The following is a 14,338-nucleotide window of genomic DNA, read 5'->3' on the forward strand; positions in this document are numbered from 1 at the left end:
AACTTTCTATCCGTTTATGCATTAATACAATGACGTAGCTAATGATATAAACTAAGAGTATGTTTTCTATCAAAAATTGCTCCAATGTTCCTTTTTATATCGGAAGTAAACACGTGTCACGTGACCTTGCGTAAAAGTTGGCTGATAGAGCTTCACTGCGATTGCATTAAATACAGAGGCAAGCTTATTGGCGCTTAACGTTAACGCCAGATAGTTTTCCAGGGTCTGCTAATCTCTGTGCACTTATTAGAAGGTGTGGAGAGGAACTGTCGCAATTAGCACGGAAAACGAGAGATGTAGGGAATGATATTCCGAGAAAGTGAGACATTTTTGTACATCGGTTGGCAAGGCTTTCATCGAAGTTACTGTGTTCTTTTTGCAAGTTGAGCTGTGTTAGGCCGCGGTTCAAGTGAAGATTAGTCCTGTGTTATTATTATTATTATTTTTGTGTAAATCGACTATCCATAGCGCTTGAATCAACGCCGATATGCATTCATCAAGCGTTCATTAGACACCGTTGTGACGTGTAAGATCGGCACTAAACCAGGAAAACAATCGAAATTTGCATAACAGTCATACTGAGGTCATCAGTTGGCGTTTGGCCTACACATGTGCTATATCTTAAGGCGTCTTGATTGTTAAAACCATAACCACTTCAGTTGACGTGGTGTAAGGCTGCCACTATCCCCGAGGCAATTCCGTTAAAGTGCGCCGTTTGAGAGTTGGTACTTACAGTGGCACTCAAAGACATTGCTTTTGGCTGCTGCAGAGCCACCGACTTTGTGTTCTGAAATGGTTACTGTTTAGTTGAACTGTGAAGAAATCCAAGAAGATACGGATGCGTATTAAAGGTATTTCATTAAACAACTTATTCTCATAACTTTAAAAATCCGGTTTTAGCGATTCAATGACAATACAATTGAGAACTGTATATTCAATAGAAATTATCCATTTGAAAAAACATTTTAAGATATGACCAACTGATTAAGCTTGTACGTCTATTGGTCCATAGAAATTTGTTTTTAATTGCTTATCTATTTGGAAACAAATAAAGAAATGACCATCTGCTTTAACTTGAACGTCTTTCGGTCTCTAGTAATCCATACGCAAGCATACAAGGTCAAAAACTTTGTCTATCAGAAGACCATTCTCTAGTTGTGATATATATACATGTACTGCTGTATTGATTTGGTATGTTATTTACACGTATTGATATATCCAAAACACTATTTAAGATTACGATACCATTCATGACATTTTTTTTCTTTTTCATTTTTTTCTTACAAATAGTGATTGAAATACATGTAGAAATTTTTAAATAAAAGAATTTAAGTAGGCCTAGGCTACGGCAAATGTTCTTTTCTATTCATATGAATATTTTTTCTATACTTTCCCATTCATGACATTTTCCTGAAATGTCTTTTAATTTGAATTGTATTTTCTGCTTACAACGCGTAATTTAATTGCTCATACATTCAATTACCCCATTCCAAAGGGAATCGGGAATGAGGCATTCTGATAACACGGAAAAGATAACGCTATAATGGACTCTGATGTGACATAGTCTCCTTTTGGAATAGCCTATTATTAAGTGAAGTTTTTTTTTTTTTTTTTTTTTTTTTTTTTTTTTTTTTTTTTTTTTTTTTTTGTGAAAGCAATTAGCCAAGTGTGTGCCTAAGTCCCAAAAACCTGAAAAGAATCAGTAGCTCTTCAGAGACACTGGGGAGCATTTTATGTGTCATTTAATGCAACTAAAAGTATAGACAACGGAAGACAGTTTGGCGAACAGGATGGCTTTTAGTGCAACAAGATTTATATATGCGTGTCCGCAATTAATGACACAGCTGGGGAGCAACGCTGGGAGACGTTGAATACATGTATCAGAGTAAACTGCACTGTATATATATATTTTTTTTTGTTTTTGCTAAGTGTCTAGCAATAAGCGTCATAAAGCTCTAAATAAGATATTTTATATCTCACTCTTTATCATAATACTTGCCGTGTTGTTTGATCTCTCTCTCTATCTCCATTTTGTAAACTTCAGGGCATTCGTTCACTATATAACTGTACCTACATGCAAACATGGTTAAAGGGATAATAACTCTTCGTTTCGGCCAAAAAATGAATTTTCCTGGAGTAAACAACAATTTTCCCATACTTACCAATGGTTAATAAATCCATTTTCACATTCAAAGTTAGTCCCTGTTTTTTTTCTAGAAAGTTTGGTTTTTTGTTAAAATCTCTTAAGAGATTTTAACAGAGAATAGCCATAAATGGAGGTCACGTGGTCTAAAGACAAGCTCAGATATCAGAATAATAGCTATAACTGCCTTTTTTGTGGTAAAACAGAATATATTATATTTCTATGAGTTATTCACAATGTTTTTATTGTGAAATGTAGATTTCATACGAAGAGTTATTATCCCTTTAAACAATCATGGAACAAACGCTGAGTTATTTATCAAGTATTATATAACCCAAATTATTATAATTTATAAAATAAAGGCCATAATTTGAAAACCTCTACAAGTCGATAGCTTCTAACTGTATACAAACAATACGATCGTTCTTTCAATCCATTCTTGTATATGTGTCACTATACAGCCTAATAGGCCATATAATAAATACGCCCGGTCAACCATATAATTCATGCCCCGGGGTTATCTTTCGTATTGTTCACTGTTATCTTTTCGATATATGCTGTATTTTTGCACATTTTATGGACGAATTGTGAATGCGTGAAAGTGCCACAGGTGCAAAACGTAACTTGGATGATGAGAAAAGCTGGTTTGAAAGATTATTATATACATTATCCGGACACCCATCGGCGACAAGGATTGTTTTTTATGGAGATGGATGACTAATTTAATTGGTAAACAGAATTTATGTCTTTAAACTGTTTCTGGCCTTTTCTTGCCATTCATCTGTGACAAGATAAAGGATTGAAACCTAAAAACAATATAGAATCCAAAGCTGTTAAAAAAAAATATACCTAGCTGTTATTACTAATGTGATAGTGAGGCACCATCTTGCTTAAGTTACTTATTGTAATATGTAACTTTACTTTACTGTGTTTTTTGTGTTTTTTCTTAAGTGAAAAAATATAGGCTATGACCGCCTCGTAATCCACGCTAAGTGCTGTATTAGGTTGGGAAATCTACTTGTAAATTAACAGCAGAGGGCTGCTAAGGAGGTGATTTTGTGATTGATTCATATAATATAATGTAAATATGCTAAATCTGTAACAATAAAAATACATAAGTTGTATGAAAAATCAAATTGGAGATCAGTGATGGAGGATCATGATGGCAAATTATAGCACTGAATATTGATTGGACCAAATGAAACCCGAGAATGTTTTTGTAACGTGATTTAAAATCACGTTTATAATGAGTGCAGGGTGGCACTGGGGTTCAAAAGTCGTCTAAATGAAGTACGCCTATGATGCGGCAAAATCTAATCAGCGTATAAAGTGCTAATAACATATTCCATATTTATCAGTTCTATCTAAAAGAATTATCTAAAAATACACTTGCAAACTGACAGGTAATCACACATCATATCATTCATGTTACTCAGATCCCATTATAATTGCTGTTGTGCAGTAATGGCCACTGACTCCTCACAAGGATATCATGCTATTAACAGTTCCAAACACGAGAAAACTGACAGAGTGAATTTTTTGGGATTGTCCTTGTCCTTCAGTGATTCCTTGGACCATTTGGTTTATACCTGCGGCATAACCAAGCAGGCTTATGGATATTTTCCTTGTGACCTTTTGGTGACCTTTTGCAAAACGAGGCCATTTTGGCCACAGGTTCTGTTGGAATCCTACCTTAAAGTTTGTTAATTAATCAATTATGGATACTACCAATTTCGTAGATAAAACGATATTAACGTGTTCTTACTGAACTGGAACTCATAATTACAACTGAAGCGCAGTTTGAAATGAAAACTTATTCCCCTATGTGGATAAAAACACTGCGATGCCCGGGTCTTCCTTTCATTCATTTCATATTGAGTTTAAGTGCAGGTTTCGCGGAATGATTAACTGCTTTGAGGAAGTATGTGCTCTGAACAGACATAACAACTCCTTAAGATATTGGTAACATGGGCACATAACGAGATTTAATAATACTTTACGGAATCGTGAATTCCCCATAGTTAGTGGAATATTATTTTTTTACGTTTCTGAGAAAGGAATTTGTCAAATAATGTAAGATAAACTAATGTAAACTATACGAAAAATGATAAAATAAAGATTCTGAAAGCAGATGTCAAAACTTTTGAATTGCAAGTTCAGTGAAAGTTGTATTTGTGTTGAAACTCGAACAGTTGTGACGGAGGGTCTCAAGTTAATAATGCAACTGAATGATTTGTTAAACTCTTGTACATTAAGGTAGTAAAAGCAAAATGATATTCTCTTTTGGTTCATGCTGAAATAATAAAAAAACACTGAAATTAAAATATTTATGTAGCTTTGAAAAATATTTTAAAACTCAAGATTTAATGAAAAACATTGTTCGTATTTTGGCACCTAATGTTTGCTGGTGCATCTGGTATCAAATGCGTAACAAATGATACCATCCTACTAATCTGACAGTGTTTTCAGTTTAATCATGAAAAGGGATTTATTAAAATCGATTTCCAGGACTCACCTTTTCGTTGCAAAGTCACCAAACAATTACACCGATAAGACCGGGTTGTAAACGTAAGTTTGACTATTTGAATTCCGTTAAGTTGAGCTCTCAAACGACTGTTCAAATACGTATCTTGTATAACTGAAGACAATTCAAGTCTAAGAACTTGTTCAGACCGTGATTAGTTTCTTTCATCTCTTCAGTATGGTTGTTAAGTGCTTGTTTTAGGCCGATGTAACGATAATTCCATTAAGTACCCATACGTTTGAAGTTGCGTCAAAAGTAAGGAAATGACAGAAGCACCGGTCAAATAAGGCATTACGAAAGCTGACGCCACGTCATCACATATCCCATGATATGTTAGAGTGATATTATATGAACACTTTTACGTTACACACAAAAGTAGTTCAAATGCGACACGGGTCAAATAAATGAATTCAATTTTGTTGTAGCTATACTTTCACTTGTGCAGTTGGGACTGTAAACTTGGTTTGTGAGTGCATTTCTTCAACAGAACATGCAGAGAGTATGCGGTTCTACTGATGGACGTTATGTCAACTTTTCTCTTGTTTATGCATATATAACCTTGTGACAACACACAATTTCCTGTTTTTTTTCTGTTACATTTGATGTGTAGTGAGATTCTTTCAACAGTGGTTAATGCTTTGGTTGTTCTTGATTCTAAACTTTCTGTTTATGCCATATCTTGGTATTCGAGAAATTGTCCAAAGAATCTATTTGCATGTAGAATATATGTAAACTTACCGCATTTTGGACACGAGGAATATTACACTCACCTTTAAAAGATATTCCAACACCAACATATAAATAACAACAAAAGTTGTTAGCTATATCTGTTTTGTACATGCTTTCATGAGTGTATGTAAGAGCATGAGACTGTGCGTATGTTACCTGTATGCATATGTTTGTGCTTATTTTACTTTATATGTGAGTATGTGCCCGCAGGTGTGTGCATAAAGACGTAATTCCCAGCCCCCGTTTTGATGTCGACAGAGTGTCATCACCCACTCTAGACAATAGTTAATCACCCAAAATACTTATAAAGATTAAAGACGCGCCTTCGCTTTTTGATTATATTCCTATTTACACATTTCTAAAAATAAAGAACTTGAAATTTTCTCTCTGTGTCTAAGTACATATCAAGATTAATGTACCGGACTACGATGTAAACCTATTTCGCCTCCAAATACAATTTATAGTCTCTAGGCACGCTTGCGTGATTACAGAGGTCAAAGTCAGAGTCAACACAGAGAACATTATGAGCTAGTTATAATCCGTCAAGTGCATTCTGTAATGAACTGCTGCAATTCAATTTGTCAAAAGACCATTTCAGTTTGACGGACAATGCCATTCATTCATATCTTGTTAAAATAGTCAATAGTTGTAACGCATTCGTTTTGTATTCTATCACACAGAAGGCATAATCCACCACTCATGGCTTTATTGCTCTCCCGAAATAAGTGAGATGCTCTTTTTTGTATAATGACGTACATTAAGCGGATCCAATTAAGTGATTTGTTTGTGGAAGGCGTTATTGCAAATAAAGACAATTAAGACAGATTTCCCATACGGAGCTACTAATTGATTTGGCTTTTCTAGATATAATTTAACTTTCTAGGCTCCAGGAAATATGAAGTTGCTAATAACAGGCGAGATCGTCTCGGGACCATTTGATTATTTGGCATCTGTGCAATATGCCATTACAACAGAATTTTTTGCGAATATTATTTATTGCATTTACTAATATATGACTCGCAGCTTCAGTAATGCACTTCTCAAAGCTGCATTCTGAAATGAACAATATTTTAAGAGCTCAGGCCGCCTATCCAAAGTTGATCGTACGCTTTCAGGCATATAGAGCGACTGCCATTTTTACACTCCCCCTGAGTACTACAGCGAAATAAACGACAGCTTTATCTAACGGCTGTCTTGAATTCCATGGTTGTAGTATCACCCAGGGACCAAGATTGTGATATGTTTAAGTCTAGGAGTGTCATTCCCGGCTAACCAAACGTTCCAAATATCTATAAACGAATGTAGCATCTCGATTTGTCATCTTAAATGTCAAATCGTCATCTTTTGGAGGAGCACGTCATTGGCATTTGTTTCACCAACGGCCAGGTCCAAGTTGCCATTTGGAGTTCCCGCCAACACAAAATTGAAAAATTGGGAGTTTCCATTGGGCACAGAGACAGGAGTGACAGGCTGTTCCGGTCCTGCGTAACGTATGATGACGTAACATTTATAACTGTCCTTCAAGCTGAGTAATTTTTAGACTTGGCGGAGTCTAAAACTCTTGCAGGTCAGACAAAAAAACGAAAAAGATATTTTAATACGATTCCTATATAAACAAGTAATTGATACATCATAGCAATTGTGTTGTTGTGAGACGATTGAACTTTGAATTGAATTACCAACCTTCTGGAACTCGTATGCTTTTCCACGTGGTTCTCCACCATTGACATTCAGTGCTTATCTCCCTTGTGATGATTAACACAACAAAGTCTTCTTCATTTGTTATTCTAAGGTGTTGCTTTGTTTGTATCAGGAAATTAGTCGTTGGCATAACATAAGACAGAGATAAATGGACATTTCTATTAATTGGCGTTTGATTCCAACGACCACGCGTAGCCACGAGTTTCTCCAACCTATATAAAGGACGGTTTGGCAGCGTGTAACTCATGTATTGACTATCCTCTAGTATGAGATATATTTATTCATTCATTCGGCGAATTAGTTGAAAGTTTGTCCCAGGAGTAATCATAATTCTAAAAAAGGTGAGTTAACGCCCATTCTTCATGTTAAAGGATAGTATTTAGGTTGAGACACAGCAAACGGAATCAGAAGTTGAACGGCCGCCACGACTCTAATTGAGACTGTGTAAGAAATATTACGAGGTTCGAAAAATTATGTGCAGCGGTGAGTTCTTTTATGAATGGTTTTTGTACACGGATAGGTAAATGTATTTTATCAGTGATGTTGCTTTTAACGTATTTTCATCTGTATATTCAACTAATGATACCTTCCGCCGTCTTTGCTTGATGTTAAGTGAACCCTTAACTGATGATACTAGAACATTTTGGCTTAATTCATCAAACAGATATAAGCAGTATGCCTTGCTTTTGGTTTTGCACATAACTTTTATTTTACTTTGGATAACTTAAATTGATAACTTTAAGAAAGGTTCATTCACCTTGGTTTGTCATTCTTGTTACTTTTTGTAAACACGTTACTTATTGGCAGTGTTTGGTAAGCAGTGCTCAGTTAATCCCGAAATATGGAAACATTTCTTGGGCAGAAATGTTTTCTTGGACAGAAATGTTTTCACAGACTGGTATCTGATTTGTTTGAGAGAAGAGCAGGCGTCGCTTCGGTTTTGCCGTTTGACACTCAATTAGGTAAAAAACCTACATAAACCCATTAAACAAAATCATTTAGTTTAAGATAAGAATAAGACCTGAGAAGACCCTGTCTAAAACCAGATTCCAACTCAATTAAAATCAAGGTAGAAGCCTGTGTTTTAGTGTGGACGTGTTTAGGGTTTTGCAATTAACATCTGTTGTATACAGAAAAACAAAACCGTGGAAAGTCTGCATTGCATCCAATATATGAAAATGATTTTTAAAACTTTTTACCGGCATTTACTTGCTACTTTAAAAGCTACATATTAGTATGTACAAAAACTTTCTCCAACCATTACGTTTATTGATTTTCAGCAGTTGTATTCATATATCATCAACGACATTGCACATTTCCACACATACTGCAAATTAAACGGCATCGTGATGAGTATTTTACGAGTTAATACTTTTATTTTTATTACTCATGCAGTGAAAAATCAAACTAACATAAAAAGCTAAGTACAAAATCATAAAATTAACGACAAGCTTGTGTAAAGAAAGATAAGAAGACACGCTTTTTACTTGCGCGAACTTTATTTAAATCTGGATCTTACAGTTACGTCTCAAGATAGATTGGCACTTATTACTGGCGAGATTGATCAATGTTAACATCATCAAAAGAAACCCTCTGATAATAAGTGAGAGAAAAAGATCTACTTGTTTCCTTTCCTGTCTGTTATGTATCTGAATGTTAAATGCTGTTCATTTTATAGATGCCATATCCTAATACTCGATGTTTATTTCATGTTCATCTGTGGGTTGATGGATAATTTTTTTTCACATTTGGGGGTTCTTTTTACAAACGTTTATTGGTTGTCTACATGTCTATCTCTCTTTACTGATACAAATGGGTTTCTAATTAAGAGTGAGACAGGCGGATCTTCGATTACTTCACGTCAAAGTCACTTAAAGTTGTACAGAGGATACTTCAACTATTTCACTTATTTCAAATATGATCGTTCTATTTTTGTGAAAATGAGTGTTTTTGTGTCCTTACTTTGACACGTTAGTTTTAGCAAAACAAAACTAATGATAGCTCGGACCTACTAAGCCAAAAGCATGATTGTTTTTCCTTCCCACCAACCGCCCGATATAAAAAAATCGGCAAAGTGAAAGAATTTATATAATTCATTGTTTCCTACTTATTATTTCTATGGTTGGTACTGTATGAACTATATCTCCGAACCACTTGCTTTATGTGATGTCCGTCCAGCAATCTTGTAATATGTGGTTTTGGCTTTAAGAAGAGCAAGCGCATAAATAATTCTATTACTATGGGACTACAATTACGTTATACGCCTATAACTCGTGTTATTTATTGCCAACACCATCCACAAAGTAAGTACATTTTGTCAGCAGGTTTGAAATAATATCAACGGTACACTAGTTAAGGCATAACAAATCGTGTCAAACAACCAAACCTATGTATTTGCTTCACTGTAAAATGACTTACCATTACGAAACTATTGTGGTTTTGTCTGTTCTGCGTGAGAATGATAAAAAAGGACACTTTAAAATAAGTGCATCTAAACTGCAGCTCGTTAATTTGAACTTCCCGGTCTTTTAAAAAGGATAAAATGTAATTGTGCGCATGAATGAAATGATTTGCCAATGAAATATTAACACATACACGCAAGTAGAGATTCCCTTCTCATGCTTTGTCTATTGATGCGCTGCCTTCTAACTTAACTCATTTGTCTGTTTGCAGGCAAGAAAATGGTGTGCTTGCAGTTATTTCTGCTCTTGGTCGTATCAAGCGTCACAGACTCATACGAGCAATCATCCTCGATCGACAACGGTCCTTTGAAAGAGGACCCTGATGGTTCCACGTATGACATTTTTGAGAGTTTAGATGACTCCAATATGAATCCTGCACTCCTCAAGCCTAAAGATGGAGCCGATACGTTCTTTTTCAAAATCAAACGTTATTGTTCATGGTGCTTAAGGCAAACCCCGCCCTGTAGTGACGCTTGGAAATGTATGAGGTATATGGAGGCCATGAAATGGAAACGCTGTATCCCCTGTCCTTCTACCTTACCTGGTATACAGTGCGACCCATCTTGCCAGGACACCGACACCTTTAAACTCCCCGACAAACATTCTGTGTATGAAAACAGCGGAGCACCTGCACCCGACATTGCTCATTGCTGGAACAATTGCTCAGCAACAGATGGTCGCATTGGATGTCTCTATTTGTGCTTGGCTCACCAGGAAATATTTAACGAAATACAGGAAGCCCTTTTACAGAGTGATGAGAACGATATGATGGATGATAAAAATGAACAAAAACCTTTAGACAGAAGCGACAAAAAGCGAGGATTCCCCGTATTTAGTGGTAAACGTGGATTCCCCGTGTTTAGTGGTAAGCGCGGGTTTCCTGTGTTTAGTGGAAAACGAGGATTTCCCGTATTTAGCGGTAAACGAGGATTCCCTATGTTTAACGGTAAGCGTGGATTCCCCATGTTTAGTGGCAAGAGAGGATTCCCTGTGTTTAGTGGTAAACGAGGCTTTCCCGTATTTAGCGGTAAACGAGGATTCCCCATGTTTAGTGGTAAAAGGGGATTCCCTATGTTTAGTGGGAAAAGAGGGTTTCCCGTATTTAGCGGTAAACGAGGATTCCCTATTTTTGGCGGAAAGCGAGGATTTCCCATGTTTTCAGCAGCTGGAAAACGCAGCTTCACACCCTTTGTAAACGAAAAAGGTATGGAATTGGACAAACGAGGATTTCCAATATTTTCAGCAGCTGGAAAACGCAGCTTTCCACTCTTTTTGAACGAAGATGGTGTGGAACTGGACAAACGAGGATTCCCGATATTTCAGAAGATAAAGCGTGGATTCCCCGTATTTCTCCATAGGCGGTCACTCAACGAGGAGAACAAGGACCAAAAACAGTTCTTATCAAACGAATCAAGAGAAATCGAAATGGTCGATACGGACCAGTCAACGAAAAACGCTGCACCTACACAGAATATGTCTTATGATGACAGCGAACCACTGAGCACGTTAAAGCGTGGTTTTCCAATCTCTCAGTTGGTACTCCATCACCGAGGTGTAGGCAGGATGAACAAGGTCACTTTGCCAAAACCCAACATTGCCTTGTCCACCATTAAAGGATGTCTTGATGTTTGTAAGGCTACCTCTTCTGCTGTCTTTTGGTTAAAAAATAAAGTGGACTGTACTAGTATATGTTCACTACACGGCAGTCTCACGTACCGGAAATGATATTTCGGGGTAGACACTAGAGCCTCTGGATCTTGATATTTCATCCTCTTGCGAACAAGTCAGCAATAGAGAATATAAAGCACTTATTTGTTTGCACACAAGGGCAGTATTATTATTTACAGTAATTTTAATTTGCTGGCGTGCATTTGCCGTGGTCTATATTAGACGAACACTGGTATCGAGGAATGAAAACCAGGCAAAACGCATTGTGCCGTTTAATTGTGTCATATGGGTTCAAATATCATGTACAGTATGCTAAAGCAGTCCTTGTAACACATCATCAGCACAAACTGTCTTCTGTATAGTAAAGAATCCCTCTAACTTCGGGTGGATTTTTATTCTCTAGGATGTGAAACATTATATTGCATTATCAGTTCGTTAAATGTGTCAGAAAGACTGACTCAGTTGTACTGTCCACATGGCTACGTGCTGACATCTGGCTATCAGACACTTTGCTATGAACATTATGAACAGAGTCAGAGCCTTATATTGGAAATTGAGAATTGTAAAAATGTAAGAAAATTGTAGATTCGACTTGAAAAATTGTAGTTTTACAACCGTTAAATATTTATGTATGATAACATTTACTACTATGTCGCAAAAGCTGCGCAAGTGAAATACCGCGATCCCAACCTTTCAGTGGTTCTAGACTGTGAAAAAAAGCAAAATAGTAATAAAAAATAACATGAACAAACTGTTGTTGTTATTGTTCTTATCTGATCCGATGCAGGAGCTAAATACATTCATCCAAAAACTGCAATTTTTACAAATGAGATTAAACCAGGTAAAGAATTCATGGTGTAGCTTTTGGCAAAAATTGACTAGAATTAGACTCCTCTGTGACAAGATGCATGTTTGCGTATTTCATTTCTAATTCACGTGTCGCAGCAAGGGGAATGGCTACAGATATCGTCATATTATAACTGTTTTAACTTCCTTATCTGATTTTCTTTAACCATAATTACATCTGCATAGAACCTTGCATCATCTATTTAAAAATACGAGGACAATATACTCTTTAAAATATTCTAAACTAGGATTTCGCTCGAGAAAAAAATTCTCTTCATCACGAATCATTGCTCTACCTGTCCTACACTTGGATTCAATTGTCTTTTTGGTCAACCGTATGTTCTAAGTGATTCAAATTTCATTTAGACCGACATGTCTTCCTAACATTTTAGAAGGAAAAATCGACATCTGAAACTCTGTCACGTTTTAAGGACTAAATTGGTAATGTTCGGCAGCTTCGCACCATATTTAGACATAAAAAGACTTTGGAACATTCTTTATTCCCCATTCTTCCCTATTTTTGGTCCGATTTCGTATCTCTTGTTATTCAGTATGGTGGTCTGATTGAAACATGGTTTCAAACATTGATGGATACGTCGATGTATTTGACGCATGTATGTTTGCACAAGACTTAAACTTACGTTGGATTTTAATAAAGTTACAAAGCAGTTTTAGGACATCAGATCAAAACTGACGAAAATCAACCACAAACTTTAAATACTGATTCCCTTAAAAGAAAAAAATCGCGATATCCCTGTAGGGGCTAGTTGGCTAAGTTAGACACTGGACTTGTAGAACCAACTGAGAATGAGTTCGAGCAACAAAACAGATTTTAGAACAAGTGCCAAGGACTTAAGCTTCATATCAGCGTCATTATTAGCAATTATAATGCCAGATGGCTTGCAATTTGACAAAAACTACACCTGACGTCAGGGAGCCCAAATAGCCCCCGGTCTCCCCTTTCAACACACGGCTAAGTAAAAAGACTTTCCCTACAAACATCACAAAGTACATTACGCTTTTTGATTTTTGCCATTGAATAATTTAGTTTAATTACCAAAAATAAAATACGCATATAAATAGCTGATAGGAGTCAGTACTTGAAAATGAAATGTTATGTTATCAAAATACCCCTCACTGGATATTGTCATTAAGAATACATGAAATGAAAGACAGACACCAAGACTGAAAATACACGATGCACTCTTTTTGTCTGGTATGAGATTCACAGTCAATAAACCATGGGCTCCTGTAATGTCTTGGACATTTATGTCCAAATAATCAAAGAAACGGAAAAAATCAGGAAATGGACAAAACAGTCACCGAGTCGTTTTCAATCCATCATTTACACGTACAATAGACTGGCAAAGTGTTTATTAGGTTGCAGTGTTTCAGTAACGTGTTACCTCTAACAAAAGGAATGAAATTTTCAACTTTGACGTGTTTTGAATGTATACGTAACAGCACACACGCTAGGGAATAGCAAGTATTCTTACGAGTCCGTATACGTATAGCATTAGAAAGTCTAGTTTAAAGTTTATTGTTGCATTAACGCAAATGGGGTCGTAAGAACCCCGATAATTTGGATCAGCCAAATTTCACATTAAAATATTTAGTCAATTTAACCGTAGAGAATACGTCTTTTGTCTCTTCTTTAAAATACAGAAATCGGGAGAAACTCCTTGACGTTACCCACAGACATGCAGGAAACCGCTTGTTACGCAGCCCAAGAATATAAAGTGATACATTTGAGTTCAGACCTGCACCCAAAGGCAGGCAATAAACAGGACAAGCCATCCCATGCTAAGAGGGTCCAGCCCACTTCCCTGTTACCAGCCCAGCAGAAAAAGTACCCCCAAAAACTTTTAGAGATGGCCACGGTTATTGAACTTCACTGCTGCTTATGGGACACAGATGATTGCACTTTGAGTTATTTTTCATTAATCTACATACTACGCACTTCAGTTATTAAGAAACCTTTTCTGTGATATTCATCGCCCGCAAAAGCCCACGCAGAACCATTATCAAATCGGATGTTATTGCAATTTCTCTCAAACTCACAGAATTAAATTTCGTTATGTAGCCAATTCCTCGTGTTGGGAATACTTAGCGTAGTTAAAATGTAAATGACATTCGTCGCACGAGGTACTCAGAAGACACGCTTCATCAGATAAACACAAAGATGTAAAAAAAAACCTGAAGGGGATTATATAAGACATTCCCATTTGACAGTTTTACTGTTCGACAAACCTCAGATTTGTGATC

The 14,338-nt window shown here is 36.4% G+C and overlaps 1 protein-coding gene across 3 annotated transcripts; it reads left to right on the top strand.

Annotated features, from left to right (window-relative positions):
• The first annotated feature begins 182 nt into the window (after positions 1–182).
• On the top strand, positions 183–11,972 carry LOC106151480 (uncharacterized). 3 transcript variants are annotated; one of them, XM_013524749.2, is made up of 2 exons: positions 183–851; positions 9,771–11,972. In XM_013524749.2, exons 1-2 carry the CDS (start codon positions 839–841, stop codon positions 11,282–11,284), a joined length of 1,527 nt encoding a protein of 508 aa, XP_013380203.2. In that variant the 5' UTR covers positions 183–838; the 3' UTR covers positions 11,285–11,972. The 3 variants fall into 3 exon arrangements, with proteins under 3 accessions (XP_013380203.2, XP_013380205.2, XP_013380204.2); XM_013524751.2 differs by lacking the exon at positions 183–851 and adding an exon at positions 7,129–7,438; XM_013524750.2 differs by lacking the exon at positions 183–851 and adding an exon at positions 7,492–7,580.
• The last annotated feature ends 2,366 nt before the right edge of the window (positions 11,973–14,338 follow it).

This window comes from Lingula anatina, chromosome 3 (genome assembly GCF_051362555.1).
Source record: "Lingula anatina isolate TDL-2025a chromosome 3, LinAna3.0, whole genome shotgun sequence".
Lineage (NCBI taxonomy): Eukaryota > Metazoa > Brachiopoda > Lingulata > Lingulida > Lingulidae > Lingula > Lingula anatina.